Below are 19267 nucleotides of genomic sequence, written 5' to 3'. Positions count from 1 at the left end.
CGATCCTATTTACATCACGTGCAAAGTGAGAATTTTAAGTAGGTGTCATGGCAGAACTGGTTAAAAGTAAATACAGTCAAGTGACAGATACCTTTACCTCTCCAAATATAAGTCCTTCCCCCCTCCTCTCTGGGAGAAATAACATTTTCAGGTCATAGACTGTGAAACAGCATGCAATGCAAAGGCAGAAACAAATAAAAAATTCTTTTTATTTGCAGCTGTTGAGACAATATTTCTGAGAGTTGAGGTTACCTCTAGTGGCAAAACCAGAGCCAGCTGTTAAGCAGTTAGAATGCTACAGTACTTGAGTACATGCCATTTCTCTTTTAGCACGTTCTTTGGTCTCCTCTTCTAGAAGTTGTAGGTGTCTGTTTAGCTTGATTGTCTGTCACCTTAATGAAGCTACATCTACAACTGTCAGTCCTCTGAAGTTCCTTTAATAGTTGCATCCGTATTTGAAATGCCATACATGGAGTCACTTCTGACCAGCTGGCCATTTTGGTTAACAGCATTTCCCACTCACAGAGTGATCTTTTTAGGCTGCCAGCTACATGACTTTCTTCATTTTGAGGGGTTGGATGAGGTCTTTCTAAATCCAGAAAATTTAGTGATCTCTCACTTACCATAAGCACACGATGTGGTATTTTTAGTGCCATAGCCTTAAAGGGAGTTGATTGTATAAGGTCAAGATCTGCTTGTCTTGAAAATGGAATTCCGGCTACAACAATTCTCTCTGGAACTGCAGAATCACACTAGCATTTGAAACTCCTTCTTGGAATTCTTGTTCCAGGTCAGCATTTGGTGGTGCTACCTTTAATTTTTCCAGGGCCCTCGTTCACTAATACCTTCAGTGTATTCCATTTCATACCGAATTTGACTAACGTCTGCCATCTGAGCAGCAGTGGGAGAAGGAAATGCTGCCCTACTCTAAATGTGTACCAACTACTGCTTGCTTTTAGGCATTATCTGCTTTTGTGCCTCATATTAAATCTTTCAACTTGCCTCAATATGCATATGCTGGATTTTGTCCCCCTGGGCCCGCTGGAGGGTCCCTGGTGAGGGCCACCACCTGCTGGCTCCCTGGGCACTCCTGTAGACGGTCTCAGAGGCAGCTGGCCCAGTGCATGGAGACGCCCAGGTAAATCACTGGCCAGAGAGCCAGGTTCCAAATTTTAAGATTTTTCTATTTATATGAAAAAAGCCTTTGGCATTTTCATAGGAATTGCATTGAATCTGTAGATTGCTTTCGGTTAGTTCAGTTCAGTCGCTCAGTTGTATCCGACTCTTTGCGACCCTATGAAGTGCAGCACACCAGGCCTCTCTGTCCATCACCAACTCCCGGAGTCTACCCAAACCCATGTCCATTGAGTTGGTGATGTCATCTGACTATCTCATCCTCTGTTGTCCCCTTCTCCTCCTGTCCTCAATCTTTCCCAACATCAGGGTCTTTTCCAATGAGTCAGCTCTTCGCATCAGGTAGCCAAAGTATTGGAGTTTCAGCTTCAACATCAGTCCTTCCAATGAACACCCAGGACTGATCTCCTTTAGGATGGACTGGTTGGATCTCCTTGCAGTCCAAGGGACTCCCAAGAGTCTTCTCCAACACCACAGTTCAAAAGCATCAATTCTTCGGCGCCCAGCTTTCTTTATAGTCCAACTCTCACATCCATACATGACTACTGGAAAAACCATATCCTTGACTAGACAGACCTTTGTTGACAAAGTAATGTCTCTGCTTTTTAATATGCTGTCTAGGTTGGTCAGTATGGACATTTTAATAATAATAATACCTCCAGTCCATGAACACAGAATATCTTTCCATTTATTTGTGTCATCTTTCCTACATTTTCAGTGTACAATTTCTCACCTTGGTAAAATTTATTACTAGGTTGTCTTAATTTGGTTTTTGGGTAATTCATTGTTAATGTATAGAGAAGAAATTGATTTTTTACATTGATTTTGTACTCTACAACTTTATTGAAATTGTTTATTATTCAGTTCAGTCGTTTAGTCGTGTCTGACTCTTGTGACCCCATGGTCTGTAGCATGCCAGGCTTCCCTGTTCATCATGAACTCCCAAAGCTAGCTTAAACTCATGTCCATCAAGTCAGTGATGCCATCCAACCATCTCATCCTCTGTTGTCCCCTTTTCTTCCCACCTTCAATCTTTCTCAGCATCAGGGTCTTTTCCAATGAGTCAGTTCTTCGCATCAGGTAGCCAAAGTATTGGAGTTTCAACTTCACCATCAGACCTTCCAAAGAATATTCAGAACTGATTTCCTTTATGATGGACTGGTTAGACCTCCATGGAGTCTGAGGGACTCTCAAGAGTCTTCTCCAATACCACTGTTCAAAAGCATCAATTATTTGGCACTCAGCTTTCTTTATAGTCCAACTCTCACATCCATACATGACTACTGGAAAAACCATAGCTCTGACTAGACAGACCTTTGTTGGCAAGGTAATGTCTCTGCTTTTAAATATGCTGTCTAGGTTGGTCATAACTTTTCTTCCAAGGAGTAAGCATCTTTTAATTTCATGGCTGCAGTCACCATCTGCAGTGATTTTGGAGCCCCCCAAAATAGTCTGTCACTGTTTCCATTGTTTCCCCATCTATTTGCCATGAAGTGATGAGACTGGATGCCATGATCTTAGTTTTCTGAATGTTCAGCTTTAAGCCAGCTTTTTCACTCTCCTCTTTCACCTTCATCAAGGGGCTCTTTAGTTCTTCTTCACTTTCTGCCATAAGGGTGGTGTCATCTGTGTATCTGAGGTTATTGATATTTCTCCCAGCAATCTTGATTCCAGCTTGTGCTTCTTCCAGCCCAGCGTTTCCCATGCATAAAGCAGGGTGACAATATACAGCGTTGACGTACTCCTTTTCCTATTTGGAACCAGTCTGTTGTTCCATGTCCAGTTCTAACTGTTGCTCCCTGACTTGCATACAGATTTCTCAGGAGGCAGGTAAGGTGGTCTAGTATTCCTGTCTCTTGGAGAATTTTCCAGTTTCTTGTGATCCACACAGTCAAAGGCTTTGGCATAGTCAATAAAGCAGAAGTAAATGTTTTTCAGGAATTCCCTTGCTTTTTCAATGATCCAGCAGATGTTGGCAATTTGATCTCTGGTTCCTCTGCCTTTTCTAATCCAGCTTGAACATCTGGAAATTCACAGTTCACATACTGAACCCTGGCTTGGCGAATTTTGAGCATTACTTTGCTAGCATGTGAGATGAGTGCAATTGTGCAGTAGTTTGTACATTCTTTGGTATTGCCTTTCTTTGGGACTGGAATGAAAACTGACCTTTTCCAGTCCTGTGGCCACTGCTGAGTTTCCCAAATGTGCTGGCATATTGAGTGCAGCACTTTCACAGCATCATCTTTCAGCATTTGAAATAGCTCAGCTGGAATTCCATCACCTCCACTAGCTTTGCTTGTAGTGATGCTTTGTAAGGCCCTCTTGACTTCGCATTCCAGGATGTCTGGCTCTATGTGAGTGATCACACCATCATGCTTATTTGGGTCATGAAGATCTTTTTTGTACAGTTCTTCTGTGTATTCTTGCCACCTCTTCTTAGTATCTTCTGCTTCTGTTAGGTCCAGACCATTTCTGTCCTTTATCGAGCCCATCTTGGCATGAAATGCTCCCTTTGTATCACTAATTTTCTTGAAGAGATCTCTAGTCTTTCCCATTCTGTTGTTTTCTCTATTTCTTTCAACTGATCACTGAGGAAGGCTTTCTTCTCTCTCCGTGCTATTCTTTGGACCTCTGTTTATTGTTGGGCTGATCAAAAAAGTTCACTGGGGTTTTCCATAAGATGTTAAAAAAAACAACAAACTTTTTGGCCAACCCAATATTTCTAACAGTTTTTTAGTAGATTCTTTAGGGTTTTCTAAATACAATATATCATCTGCTAACAGTGATAGTTTTACTTCTTCATTTGTAATTTGAATGCCTTTTATTTCTATTTCTTGTCTAATTGCTCTGGCTAGGGCTTCCAGTACTATGTTGAATAAAATTGGTGACAGTGGTATCCTTGTCTTGTTCTTAAACTTAGAGGAAAGCTTTCAGCATTTCACCATTGTGTAGGTTGTTATCTGTGGGTTTGACATATATGGCCTTTATTATGTTGACATGCAGTCCCTCAATACTCAGTTTGTTGACTTTTTAAATCACAAATGGATGTTGAATTTTGTCAAATGCTCTTTCTGCATCTATTGAGATGACCATATGATCTTTATCCTTTATTTTGTGAATGTTGTGTGTGTCACGTTTTATTTTGTTGACATGAACCATCCATGTACCACTGGAATAAATCCAATTTGATCCTTTTAATCTGTTGTTGAATTCAATTTGCTAATACTTTATGAGGATTTTTGTAACTGTTCATCAGGAATATAGGCCTGTAGTTTTTTTCTTTGTACACTCTTTGTCTGCGTTTGATAAAGTAAAGCTGACCTTGTAAAAATAATGTGAAAGTGTTATTTCCTTTTCTGTTTTTGGAAGAGATTGAGACGGATTGGTATTAATTAGTCTTTACATGTTTTGTGGAATTCACCAGTGAAACTGTCTGTCCCTGAACTTTCTTTTTTTTGCTGGGAGATTTCCGATTATTGGTTCAGTTTCGTTACTAGTAATTTGTTCTGTTTTCCTGTTTCCTCATGATCCAGTCTTGGTAAGTTGTTTCTAGGAATTAGTCCATTTCTTCTAAGTTATCCAACTTGCTGGCATATAAGAAATGCATAGTGGTCTTTATGATCTTTTGTATTTTTGTGGTATCAGTTGTAATATCTCCTTTTTCATTTATGTCTTGATGTAAGTTCTCTTTTTCTTAGTAAGTCTGATTAAAAGTTTGTCTGCTGCTGCTGCTAAATCGCTTCAGTCGTGTCCGACTCTGTGCGACCCCATAGACGGCAGCCCGCCAGGCTCCGCCGTCCCTGGGATTCTCCAGGAAAGGAACACTAGAGTGGGTTGCCGTGTCCTTCTCCAATGCGTGAAAGTGAAGTCACTCAGTCCTGTCCGACTCTTAGCGACCCCGTGGACTGCAGCCCACCAGGCTCCTCCGTCCATGGGATTTTCCAGGCAAGAGTACTGGAGTGGGTTGCTATTGCCTTCTCCAATCTTTTTTAAAAAACAGCTGTTAGTTTCATTAATCTTTTCTGTTGTCTTTTAAATCTCTATTTCATTTATTTCCACTCCTTGTTACTTCCTTCCTCTTGCCTAGCCTGGAGCTTACTTTGTGGGACTGTGCTCAGTCCACTCTTTGCAACCCTATGGACTATAGCCTGCCAGGCTCTTCTGTCCTGGTATTTTTCAGGCAAGAATACTGGAGTGGGTTGCCATTTCCTCCTCCAGTGGAACTTAGTTTGTTCCTAAGTCCTCAAGATATAACGATAGTTGTTCAAGATGTTCTTTCTTCATGTGAGTGTTTATCACTATAAACTTCCCTTTTAGAACTGCTTTTGCTGTATCTTGTAAGTTTTGCTGTTTTGTTTCCATTTTCATTTGTCTCAAAGTATTTTTTAATTTCTTCTTTGATTCAGTGGTTGTTCAGGAGTATGTTGTTCAATGTCAACATGTTTGTGAACTCTCCAGTTTTCTTCTTATAATTGATTTCTAGTTTCGTACAATCAAGTTTGAAAAAAATGCCAGATAGTATTTCAATCATTTTAAATTTATTAAGACATGTGGCCTAACATATGATCTCTCCTGAAGAATATTCTATGTGAGCCTGAGAAAAAAGTGCATTTGATTCTTGTTCAGATGGAAAGTTACATCACGGCTTTCAGGCTCACCTTGTCTAACATGTAGTATAAGCCCAATGTTTTCTTGCTGATTTTTCTGGCTAAACGATCTGTTTTTGAGTGGAGTATTTAAGTTCCCTGATATTACACTGCTCTTTTTCTCCCTACACAATCATTATTTGCTTTCAGTTCAGTTCAGTTCAGTCCCTCAATCGTGTCCGACTCTTTGCCACCCCATGAATCGCAGCACGCCAGGCCTCCCTGTCCATCACCAACTCCCAGAGTTCACTCAGACTCACATCCATCGAGTCCGTGATGCCATCCAGCCATCTCATCCTCTGTCGTCCCCTTCTCCTCCTGCCCCCAATCCCTCCCAGCATCAAAGTCTTCTCCAGTGAGTCAACTCTTCGCATGAGGTGGCCAAAGTACTAGAGCTTCAGCTTTAGCATCATTCCTTCCAAAGAAATCCCAGGGCTGATCTCCTTCAGAATGGACTGGTTGGATCTCCTTGCAGTCCAAGGGTCTCTCAAGAGTCTTCTCCAACACCACAGTTCAAAAGCATCAGTTCTTCGCCGCTCAGCCTTCTTCACAGTCCAACTCTCACATCCATACATGACCACAGGAAAAACCATAGCCTTGACTAGAAAGACCTTAGTTGGCAAAGTAACGTCTCTGCTTTTGAATATACTATCTAGGTTGGTCATAACTTTTCTTCCAAGGAGTAAGCGTCTTTTAATTTCATGGCTGCAGTCACCATCAGCAGTGATTTTGGAGCCCCCAAAAATAAAGTCTGACACTGTTTCCACTGTTTCCCCATCTATTTCCCATGAAGTGATGGACTGGATGCCATGATCTTCGTTCTCTGAATGTTGAGCTTTAAGCCAACTTTTTCACTCCCCTCTTTCACTTTCATCAAGAGGCTTTTTATTTCCTCTTCACTTTCTGCCATAAGGGTGGTGTCATCTGCATATCTGAGGTTATTGATATTTTTCCCGGCAATCTTGATTCCAGCTTGTGCTTCTTCCAGCCCAGCGTTTCTCATGATGTCCTCTGCATATAAGTTAAATAAGCAGGGTGACAATATACAGCCTTGATATACTCCTTTTCCTATTTGGAACCATTCTATTGTTCCATGTCCTGTTCTAACTGTTGTTTCCTGACCTGCATACAGGTTGCTCAAGAGGCAGGTCAGGTGGTCTGGTCTGGTGTTCCCATCTCTTTCAGAATTTTCCACAGTTTCTTGTGATCCACACAGTCAAAGGCTTTGGCATAGTCAATAAAGCAGAAATAGATGTTTTTCTGGAGCTCTCTTGCTGTTTTGATGATCCAGTGGATGTTGGCAATTTGATCTCTGGTTCCTCTGCCTTTTCTAAAACCAGCTTGAACATCTGGAAGTTCATGGTTCACATATTGTTGAAGCCTGGCTTGGAGAATTTTGAGCATTACTTTGCTAGCATGTGAGATGAGTGCAATTGTGTGGTAGTTTGAGCATTCATTGGCATTGCCTTTCTTTGGGATTGGAATGAAAACTGACCTTTTCCAGTCCTGTGGCCACTGCTGAGTTTTCCAAATTTGCTGGCATATTGAGTGCAGCACTTTCACAGCATCATCTTTCAGCATTTGAAATAGCTCAACTGGAATGCCATCACCTCCACTAGCTTTGTTCACAGTGATGCTTTCTAAGGCCCACTTGACTTCACATTCCAGAATGTCTGGCTCTAGATGAGTGATCACACCATCGTGATTATCTGGGTCATGAAGATCTTTTTTGTACAGTTCTTCTGTGTATTCTTGCCAGCTCTTCTTAATGTCTTCTGCTTTTGTTGGGTCCATACCATTTCTGTCCTTTATTGAGCCCATTTTTGCATGAAATGTTCCCTTGGTATCTCTAATTTCCTAAAGAGATCTCTAGTTTTTCCCATTCTGTTCTTTTCCTCTATTTATTTGCGTTGATTGCTGAAGAAGGCTTTCTTATCTCTTCTTGCTATTCTTTGGAACTCTGCATTCAGATGCTTATATCTTTCCTTTTCTCCTTTGCTTTTCGCCTCTCTTCTTTTCACAGCTATTTGTAAGGCCTCCTCAGACAGCCATTTTGCTTTTTTGCATTTCTTTTCCATGGGGATGGTCTTGATCCCTGTCTCCTGTACAATGTCACGAACCTCATTCCACAGTTCATCAGGCACTCAATCTATCAGATCTAGGCCCTTAAATCTATTTCTCACTTCCACTGTATAATCATAAGGGGTTCGATTTAGGTCCTACCTGAATGGTCTAGCGATTTTCCCCACTTTCTTCAATTTGAGGCTGAATTTGGCTATTCTTGTTTTGGGCTCATATTTAGAGCTGTTACATCCTTTTGATTGATTGGCTTATCTTTTGTAATGACCTTTTTGTCTTATTGAAGTTTATTTTGTTTAATGTAAGGACAGCTACCTTTGTTTTCTTTTAGTTTTCATTTGCAAAGAATATGTATTTGCATCCCTTCCCTTTTCAGTCTGTGTGTATCCTTTAAGCTAGGTGAGACTCTTAGTCAACGTATAGTTTGGCTTTGATTTTTATCCATTCAGGCACTTTGTCTTTTGATCAGACAGTTTAATCCATTTACATTTAAAGTTTAAAAAGTGTTTATTGAAGAATAGTTGATTTACAATATTTAGCTTCAGGTGTTTCACATTGTGATTCAGTATTTTTGCAGATTATACTCTTACAGATTATTATAAAATAATCACTGTAATTCCCTGTGCTGTACGTTATATCCTTGTTGCTTATCTGTTTTGTATATATTAGTTTGTTAATCTCATACCCCTAATTTGTCCCTCTTCCCTTCCATCTCCCCTTTGGTAACCACAGTTTATTTGCTATGTCTGTTAGTCTATTTCTATTTTGCATATACATTCATTTGTATTATTTTTTTAGATTCTACTTATAAGTGATATTATATAGTACAGTATTTGTCTTTCTCTGACTTATTTCACTGTCCATGATATTTCCTAGGTCCATTCACATTGCTGCAAATGGCAGTATTTTTTTCTTTTTTATGGCTAAGTAATATATTGTATACACACATATAGTATATATACATTGTATATACATACACATATACATACCTATATGTGTGTGTTTATATACAGCTAGATTTTGTTGGTATTTTAGTCACCAAGTCATATCCAACTCTTTGCAACCTCATAGACTTTAGCCCACTAGGCTGCTCTGTCCATGGGATTGCCCAGGCAAGAATACTGGTGTGGGTTGTCACTTCCTTCTCCAGGGTTCTGCCTGGGGATTGAATCCACCTCTCCTGCATTAGCAGGCAGATTCTTTACCACTGAGCCACAAGGGAAGAGGACAGATAGAGATATGTAGAAAACACATCTCCTTAATCCAGTCATCTCTTGATGGGCACTTGAGTTTCTTCCATGTCTTGATTCAATTCATTTCAGTCGCTCAGTCGTGTCTGACTCTTTGCTGCCCCATGGACTGCTGCACACCAGGCCTCCATGTCCATCACCAACTCCCGGAGTCCACTCAAACTCATGTCCATTGAGTCGGTGATGCCATCCAACCATCTCATCTTCTGTTGTCCCCTTCTCCTCCCACCTTCAATCTTTCCTAGCATCAGGGTCTTTTCAAGTGAGTTAGCTCTTTGCATCAGGTGGCCAAAGTATTGGAGTTTCAGCTTCAACATCAGTCTTTCCAGTGAATATTCAGGACTGATTTCCTTTAGGATGGACTGGTTGGATCTCCTTACAGTCCAAGGGACTCTCAAGAGTCTTCTCCAACACCACAATTCAAAAGCATCAATTCTTTGGCACTCGGCTTTCTTTATAGTCCAACTCTCACATCCATACATGACCACTGGAAAAACCATAGCTTTGACTAGATGGACCTTTGTGGGCAAAGTAATGTCTCTGCTTTTTAATATGTTGTCTAGGTTGGTCATAACTTTCCTTCCAAGGAGTAAGCGTCTTTTAATTTCATGGCTGCAGTCACCATCTGCAGTGATTTTGGAACCCAAAATAATAAAGTCAGACACTGTTTCCACTGTTTCCCCATCTATTTGCCATGAAGTGATGGGACAGGATGCCATGATCTTTGTTTTCTGAATGTTGAGCTTTAAGCCAACTTTTTCACTCTCCTCTTTCACTTTCATCAGAGGCTCTTTAGTTCTTCTTCACTTTCTGCCATAAGGGTGGTGTCATCTGTCTGAGGTTATTGATATTTCTCCTGGCAATCTTGATCCCAGCTTGTGCTTTTTCCAGCCCAGCATTTTTCATGATGTACTCTGCATAGACCTACTCCTTTTCCTGTTTGGAGCCAGTCTGTTGTTCCATGTCCAGTTCTAACTGCTGCTTCTTGACCTGCATACAGGTTTCTCAAGAGGCAGGTCAGGTGGTTTGGTATTCCCATCTCTTTCAGAATTTTCCACAGTTTCTTGTAATCCACACAGTCAAAGGCTTTGGCATAATCAATAAAGCAGAAATAGATATTTTTCTGGAACTCTCTTGCTTTTTCAATGATCCAGAAGATGTTGTCAATTTAATCTCTGGTTCTTCTGCCTTTCCTAAAACCAGCTTGAACATCTGGAAGTTCATGGTTCACGTATTGTTGAAGCCTGGCTTGGAGAATTTTGAGCATTACTTTGCTAGCGTGTGAGATGAGTGCAGTTGTGTGGTAGTTTGAACATTCTTTGGCACTCTTGTTTAGTAATGCTAATATGAACATTGGGGTGTATATAACTTTTTAAATTTGTGTTTTTGTTTATTCCCAACACAGGGAGTAGAATTGATGGGTCACATGGTAGTTCTTTTTTAGTTTTGAGGAACTGCCATACTGTTCTCCCTGGTGGCTGCACCAGCTTACATTCCTACCAACAGTATACAAGGATTCCCTTTTTTCTGCATACTCTCTGACACATTATTTATAGACTTTTTGATGATAACTGTTCTAACAGGTGTGAGGTGATGTCTCATTTTCATTTTGCATTTGTTATATTCATAAATTTTGTGATTTCTATTTGGCAATTTTTAATGTTTTCTATCTTTGTTGCAGTTCTTTGTTCATGCATTGATCTTTTGACCTCAGTGAGCATTTTTACAACCATTATTTTGAACTCTCAAGTAAGTCACTTGGTTCATTAGATCTGTTCTGGATATTTACCATGGCACATCTGGAACATTACCTTTGTTTCTTTTTTATTGTCACTATGCGTTATATAAAGCAGCCACCTCTTCCAGTCTTGAATGAATGGTCTCTAATAGGAGAAGAATCCTGTTGCTCAGCCCAGCCTGATCTCTTAATTGGCTTTCAAACTTTTGTGACTATTTTCGAGACTTCTTTGCTTTTAGTGGCTTATTTAGAGGATATGCTAAGACTTGTATATCCAAAGGTGGGGACTACAGTTAGCACCTAGATGCAGGCTGATTAGACCCTGGACCCTGAGGCTGCAGCTGAGAGTATGTAGTTAAGCTCTGTGCAGGGAGAAAAGGAAATGGACATTTGTTTGTGTTTTTTTCACCTGTTCCTTTGTGCTGAGCACAGATGTACAGTCACTGGGGGGTAGGGATGGTGGTACCTGCATCCATTAAGAACTGTATTTTTGTTTGCTATAATCCTGTAGAATTCACGAATGCAAGCCCCATTGGCTGTCAGAGCCAGATGACCCAGGGATTACTCCTTGGGTATCAGACATAAAAGTTGAGGCACAGTTTGTAAAAACTCCTTCCAGGGAGATACTAGTGATTGGAGTGGGCTGGAAGGAGATGGGAGAGGTGTCCTTTAACTTCCCCAGTCTCTGGGAAAGACTGCAGCTGCCCCTAGCACCTGCTAGATTAGGAGCTGGGTCTCAGGCAGCAGCTTTTAAAGCATGTGGATAAGCCTTTTTCAGGGGAAGACAGGGAGATGGACTATTCTACCTGCTCCCTCTACACCTGGCACTGAGGGGCTAGTCACAGTGAGCTGTGACCATCAAGAATTTTTATTTTCTATAGCTTTGTGGATCTCATAAACACATGCCCTGTTGGCTTCCAGGGCTAAGGATTTTGGGAACCCATACCTCAAGTGGAAGTCTTCAAAGTTAAGAGTACTACAGGTGGAGTCTGAATGCTTCAGTGCTCAGGGAGAACCTAAGAACTGGGAGTTCTCTCCTGATGCAGTGCTGTGCCAGGGTTGAGCTGTATGGCGAGAGTGTATCGCAGCCTTTCCTACTATTTTGGTATTTTCTCATTTGTTTAATATGTAAGAGCTGCTCAGCTAGCTTCTGGATCTTTTTTAGAGGGAACTGCTCTACATGTGTGTACATCTGGCATATCCATGGGAGGAGGAGAGGCGCTGTAGAGCCTCCTTGGTCATCTTTACCTTGGGTGAATTACCATGGGTGATTGAGAATGGCTTTGTCTACAAGGGTAGACAGACTCCTTGTCTGTCCCCTTTGAAGTTGAATCTCGTTTTAAAAATTGTGGCCATTATTGTTAACTTTAATTGTAATGTGAGAAGGCTCTTCTGCATTCATTTCTACATTCTTTTTTTAAATTTTTCATTGGAGAATAATTGCTTTACAATATTGTGTTGGCTTCTGCCATACAGCAACATGAATCAGCCATAGGTATACATATGTCCCCCGTCTCTTGAACCCCACCACCACCTCCCCCCACATCCCACCCTTCTAGGCTGTCACAGAGCACTGGGTTGAGCTCCTTCTGAAAGTGAACTGAAAGTGAAGTCACTCAGTCATGTCCGACTCTTTGCGACCCGTGGACTATAGCCTACCAAGCTCCTCCATCCATGGGATTCTCCAAGCAAGAATACTGGAGTATTGCCCTTTCCTTCTCCAGGGGATCTTCCCGACCCAGGGATCAAACCCAGGTCTCCCACATTGCAGGCAGACGCTTTTAACCTCTGCACCACCAGGGAGCTCCTTCTGTCACACAGCAAATCCCCACTGGCTCTATTTTACATACAGTAATGCTACTCTCTCAATTCGTCCGTCTCCTTCCCCCGCTGTGTCCACAAGTCTGTTCTGTCTGTGTCTCCATTCAGTTCAGTTCAGTTCAGTAGCTCAGTTGTGTCCGACTCTTTGCGACCCCATGAATCTCAGCACGCCAGGCCTCCCTGTTCATCACCATCTCCCAGAGTTCACCCAGACTCACGTCCATTGAGTCCGTGATGCCATCCAGCCATCTCATCCTCGGTCGTCCCCTTCTCCTCCTGCCCCCAATCCCTCCCAGCATCACAGTCTTCCAGTGAGTCAACTCTTCTCATGAGGTGGCCAAACTACTGGTACTGCCCTGCAAATAGGTCCATCAGTACCATCTATCTAGATTCCATATATATGCATTAGTATACAATATTTTCTCTTTCTGACTGACTTCACTCTGTATAATAGGCTCTAGGTTCATCCAGTCTCATTAGAACGGACTCAGATGTGTTCCTTTTTATGGCTAATATTCCATTGTATATATGTACCATGGCTTCTTTATCCATTCATCTGTTGATGGACATCAAGGTTGCTTCTGTGTCCTGGCTATTGTAAATAGTGGTGCAGTGTACATCGGGGTACTTGTGTCTTTTTCAATTATGGTTTCCTCAGGGTCATATGGTAATTTTATTCTTAGTTTTTTAAGGAATCTCTGTACTGTTCTCGATGGTGGCTGTTCCAATTTACATTTCTACCAACACTGTAGGAGGGTTCCCTTTTCTCCACACCCTCTCCAGCATTTATTGTTTGTAGCTTTTTTGATGATGGCCGTTCTGATCAGTTTGAGGTGATCCCTCACGTGGTTTTGATTTGCATTTCTCTAATAAGGAGCAGTGTTGAGCATCTTTTCATGTTTGTTGGCCATCTGCATGTTTTCTTTGGAGAAATGCCTATTTAGGTCTTCTGCCTACTTTTTAATTGGGTTGTTTGTTTTCTGGTATTGAGCTGCATGAGCTTCTTGTGATTAATCCTTTGTCAGTTTCATTTGCAATTATTTTATCCCATTTCTGAGGGTTGTCTTTTCACCTTGTTTATTGTTTCCTTTGCTGTGCAAAAGCTTTAAAGTTTAATTGGGTCCCATTTGTTTAGTTGCATTACTCTAGAGGATCTCGCTGTGATTTATATCAGAGTGTTCTGCGTTATGTTTTCCTTTAGGAGCTTTATAGTTTCTGGACTGACATTTAGGTCTTTAATCCATTTTGAGTTTATCTTTGTGTATGGTGTTAGGAAGTGTTCTAATTTTATTCTTTTTACACCCAGTTGTCCAGTTTTCCTACCATCAGTTACTGTAGAGATTGTCTTTTCTCCATTGTTTATTCAAGCTTCCTTCATCAACGATAAGGTACCCATAAGTGCGTAGGTTTACCTCTGGACTTCTTGTTCCATTGGTCTATATTTGTTTTTGTGCCAGTACCATACTGATTTCTACATGCTTGTATATTAAATACTATGTGTGACAAACTTAAAGAATATCAAAGCTACAACTGGGAGGGATTAGGTGGTCATGAGTTGTGAGACATAATCGGATTTATCATATTGATTACTGTGACTGCTTGTGAGCAACATTTTGGCCCTTCTTATCATGAACACTTCTGGATTAGAATATCTGAGATAGAACTCAGAAATCTGCATTTTAACAAGCTTTCCAGGTGATTATTTTGTAGCCTAAAGTTGGAGTTCCTACTGTTCTCTGGAATGTTTCATTATGCTATTTTGTTGACATCATTTGCTAGTTTTTGCCCCTACTAGTTAATTCTCTTGCCACGCCTTTTACTACTAGATGAACTTCACATCTAATTTGATATGCAGTTCAATTCCTTAGCCACGCTCCTTCCTCAGAGGAATACTGGTATTCTGATTCTACATACAAACAGCAGAAGCAACTACAGTGTCACTTTTTCTTTCCCAAAAATGTGGGGAGTTGGGGAAAGAGGGCATTAAGAAGCTGGTTTCTATTCTTCAAAAGTTCCTCACGTGACTCTGATATAGAAACTTTTGTATAGTTTTTTTACAACTTTGTTATTTATCCTGCTATTCTGTTTTTATACCAAATCACAAGTAGAATTGCTTTTCTTATAAATATCTTTAACAAATCAACCAATTTTAATTTAGATTTTAGCATTAGTTATGGTTTCTTTTTCTAATAGGTGTCATCTTTAAGAAATGAAAAGCGAGGCTCATCATATCTCGTCTCTGCCCCAGAAGGTGGTTCAGTGGAATTTGTTGACCAGCATTCTCAGGGCACAGGAGCATATTACATGGAAACCTACTTAAAAAAGAAGAGAGTGTACTGAGTTAAGTTCTCTCCTTATAAACTGAAAAGGTTCTTTGCAGTATCTCTGCTGTTCATCGCTGCCTTAACTACATTCAGACTAGCCATATCCTTTAAATTACGGGTTTATAACTTCCCAGAACGAACTGTGTTGTGCAGCAGGCAGAATTGCCAAGTAAAAATAGTAAGTAGCAATAAGAGACATCAATTGAGGACATATTCCACTAGAATTAGACACATCTTAATCAATGTGCTATTAACTTAGTCCATTGGAGAAATTAACATATATTCCAATATTCCTTGTTTAGGACTGGGAACAATTTTGACACCATATATAGAAGTGTGAAGCAATAAAATGGGAAACATTCTTGGTTTCCCAAGCCTTAGAATAAATTTCTGATAAGCCAATGTGCATTTCAATTTACTTTATCTGGAAGTAATCTCATTCACAAATTTTTAGACCTTTTCCTAGAATTAGAGTGCAAGTACAAAATGCAGTGACTGGTAATGTTATACTCTACATGCAAACTTCATTATCACCCCCCCGATACCAGTCATGCATTGTAAAACTCAAACACAGAGGTGACATCCAAGGTATATACCACTACAGATGCTTTACGCTTAATATATTATTTACCACTAATACCTCTTGTGGGGGAAAAAGGTATTTTTTTAAGTAGCTTTGGTGATCTAGTAATAATTTCAGGGGTTGGCAAACTACTCCCTGTGGTCAAATTCAGTCCTCCACCTGTTTTTGTACTGCCTGCAAGCTAAGAATGATGTTTACATTTTTAAATGTTTGGAGGAAAAAAAGTATGACTTGAAATTCATATTTCAGTGTCCATACATAAAATCTTATTCAAACACAACCATGCTTATTCACTTACATATCATCTATGGCTATTTTTGTGCTACAGTGGCAGAGCTGAGTAGCTGCAAAGCCTAAAATATTTACTATCTGGCCCTTTATAAAGTTCACAGACTCCTGGTCTAATACCTTTAATTCCCTAATCCTTTTATTTTACACCTACAAAAAGACTTAAATTTTGCAACAGATTTGTAAGTAAGTGGCAAGAAACATAGGTTTCTAAGTCTTGTTTCGTAGAATAGTGATGATTAATTTACACGTTTTGGTCATCAAATGCCCTATTTCCACAGTAAAGCAGTCAATTCTGCCATTTCTAAAGGGGTCTTATGAAGTAACAGTATTTATAACCATTCTTAGATAATAAGCTATACCTCACTCTCTGCTTTGTATCTTATTCAGTTGCAGTGTGTTAGGCTGAAAAATTATCCATGTGTTTAACCCAGTTTTATCCAGCTTCCTTTCAAAAGAACTGTGTTTACTGCACATCACTTTTGACATCACCATTTCCTGAAGACCTTGGTATTCAAAATGCATGAGAAACCCTTTTGCTATCCAGAATGTCTAAGTTTTTCTTTGTTATGGGACACTAATTGATGATGTGGAATTGAGGGGTCTCAGTGATCCTAGTCTTTTTGAAATCAGATCTTTAAGTATCTTGTATTTGAGGGACTTTATAATAGAGGGTTATCACTCCTATTTTAGAAGTTTAAAACTGGTATATATGATTTGTAATGTATTGCTTATATTAACTTCTACTGGCAAATGACAGCTAGAAAGTTAAACTAAGAAAATTTCCAGTAAGTATACTACCTATAAATAACCAAATCAGGATGGGCATCATTCAATTCTGACTCAGCAGATGAAAAATGGGTTCTCCATGCTCTGCACTTCTTGTTTTCCTGTTGCATTAAGCCTCTTCAGTGCTTTGTCATAACTCTATGACAGTAGAAGAAAGCAAAGATGGAAATTTTAGAAATAAGCAGAAAGAGGTTGAAAGAACTAAAAGGTACTTTGAGTTAATAGATGTGGGTCTGCCATCCATACTGGCCTGTGCCCCATTGGGACGTAAGAGATATGACATATGATTCAAGTGGTGTTAGTATAAGGACTATTACCCATGCTCTCCCCACCAGTCCATACTGTTATTTTTCTATGTAAACAAATTGTTTGTAATGCTTTGAAAATGAACTCTTAATATTAAAAGGCATATGCATGTGAAGGCTCCATATATTTATTTGTATAAAGAGTAAACAAAGTGCATAGAGAGTGGCCACAGGTTTGACACAGACAGACGTTTGTGATGCAGGGTTATTGAACAGATTTAAATGGCGAGTTTATTGCTGCCATTGAATCAATACACAACTCTCTTTTCAGGCTTAAGGGGGAAAAATAATGATATCAAACAAGTAATAGCATCAACAAAAAGTTTTGCAGACTCTTGGTCAAAAAAGATCTACAGTTCACATTGAATCAGATTTGACATTTTGATGACCCAGCAGTCTCCAGGAAAACTGAGAACTGCCTGGTGGGTCCTGAACTCCGCAGTTGTCTGGGTGGGTCTTTCAAGTTTTGCACGATAGGGTGATGGTCAAAATAGTGATCGACTCTTGTAGGTGGATGGTAAGTCCTGAAACACTCTAAGAACAGTGCAATGTACATGGTATATATGCAGTCAGCATCCAGAATCAATGCTGGAACAGCTTGCCCCAAAGTGGTAGAGTTACAAAAGGATATACTTTGACATTTCTGAAAAGCATGTATCCAGGTTGTTGGCCTCAGTTCTGGTTAAAGGTACACTGTTTAGGGAAGCACTGGCACAGGTTTAGTTCTCAAGAATTAACATCATGCAGCAAAGTATCTATTCCACAGCTGCCCCTCTGGGTATGTATGACCAAGTCTTCTCAAAAATGGGTACCACTGGTCACCCAAAGGGACAGGAGCTAAGCCACTGCAAAACAACTCAAAGTTTATGTCCTACTATTGACAGGAATATACTCAAATTTGTATAGAGACAATAGTATACTAACAGTATCTATATTTCAAGAATGTTTCACCTATCATGGTATAGATATTGAAATTTGAGGGCATATTAGAGTATTAGCTAAATTCATCAATCCTTATCTTTATGTGCCAGAAAAATATTTCATATCAACTGGCAGCTAAGAAAAAGCAATCATCTTGAGACTCTACTTTGGTCAGCTCCTCTTGTTTTGAGACATCCCATTCTGGTACTCAACTGTGATGGTAAACTAACCAAACAGTGATATATTCTTTCCAAAAGGAGGAGTGCTTAAGTGCTTTCTAATATTTTGGTTTTCATTATGTTACTGGTATCAAATTTAAAGAGGAAGTACTTACACATATTAAGCACCATAGTGTGCCTTATACATGGATACGTACCCTGGTATCTTTTTAGACAGAATACAAACTTTTTCCAGTAACACATTTTTTTAAACAGCTTGGGTACTGGTTGGGGGTAGGAGGACTTGATACACAATAGAATTTAAATTTTTAGTTACTACACATGCTTCTTAGAAGTGCTTCAAATCCTTCGATAAGGTTCTGAAAGGTTGTCCGATTAGATGGTTGAAATTCCCAACACTTTCGCATATGTTGATAAACCTATTAAAAAAAAAAAAAAACAGTAAAAATGTTTAGGAGCTTTTTTTTTTTTTTAGTATATAAACATCAAGAGGAAGAACATAATTTTGAAAATGTGAATGAGTTTCCTTAAGTCCTACCATAAAACAAGAGTATTTGAATAACTTAAAATATAGAAAATATGGCACATCTGTAAGTATTAAATATTAATAAGTATTTTAATATTTGAGAAGTTCATGGCTTAACTGACCTTGCAAAAAATCCAGGTTACAAATTACTCTAAGCCAATTTAAGGATGACGTTATAGCTCAGTTTAGACTACAAATTTCCATACTGGCTGCTTCATTCTTTGGCTCATACATACTATTCAGTGTACTTAAATAGTCTAAAGAATTAGTTTTAAAGCAGTTCAGGTAGAAATACAGAAAACTGATTGTCACAATAAGGTAACATCAAAATATGCTCCTTTCGGGTGCTCACTGACATAAGCCTACTATTGAAGAGAATTCCTTCCTTTGAACATAATGTTGTCATTTGCTCCAAAGATGGTTTTCTCAGCCGAAATTCAGCATCAGAAATCTATTTTAAAATGCAAGCAGTGAAAACAGTTTTATTACTGTGAAATGGCCCATAAATACCTCATCTGGACAGTTAGGTGGACATGGCAAGCGTTTTCCTTCTTTTAATGTATTCACGAGTCTTGTTACCGTCATCTGACCATGAGTTGGGCCTATCATTTTCAGGAACAACTATGAAAAATAAAATCAAATGAAATATTTTACTTTTTGCACATATTTATATAAACTCCAGAG

General features: G+C 39.6%; 2 protein-coding genes and 1 pseudogene across 3 annotated transcripts in view; 1 reads left to right on the top strand and 2 right to left on the bottom strand.

Annotated features, from left to right (window-relative positions):
• The window catches only part of RAVER2 (ribonucleoprotein, PTB binding 2), a 146736-nt gene extending 129663 nt beyond the window's left edge, over positions 1-17073 (top strand). For both annotated transcript variants that reach the window (XM_040232670.1, XM_040232669.1), the window contains exon 12: positions 14862-17073. In XM_040232670.1, coding sequence (XP_040088604.1) covers positions 14862-15008 — 147 coding nt within the window. In that variant the 3' untranslated portion in view covers positions 15009-17073. The remainder of the gene's footprint in view (positions 1-14861) is intronic.
• On the bottom strand, positions 192-1175 carry LOC120857040 (annotated as a pseudogene).
• JAK1 (Janus kinase 1) overlaps positions 17070-19267 on the bottom strand; it is a 133081-nt gene continuing 130883 nt past the window's right edge. Inside the window, exons 24-25 of the mRNA XM_040232668.1 lie at positions 19094-19204; positions 17070-18476 (exon numbers count right to left, since the gene is read on the bottom strand). Of these exons, the coding sequence (XP_040088602.1) occupies positions 18366-18476; positions 19094-19204 (222 nt within the window). The 3' untranslated portion in view covers positions 17070-18365. The remainder of the gene's footprint in view (positions 18477-19093; positions 19205-19267) is intronic.

Source organism: Oryx dammah, unplaced genomic scaffold (assembly GCF_014754425.2).
Source record: "Oryx dammah isolate SB20612 unplaced genomic scaffold, SCBI_Odam_1.1 HiC_scaffold_28, whole genome shotgun sequence".
Taxonomy (NCBI): Eukaryota; Metazoa; Chordata; class Mammalia; order Artiodactyla; family Bovidae; genus Oryx; species Oryx dammah.
This window is presented reverse-complemented; position numbering and strand designations above follow the sequence as displayed.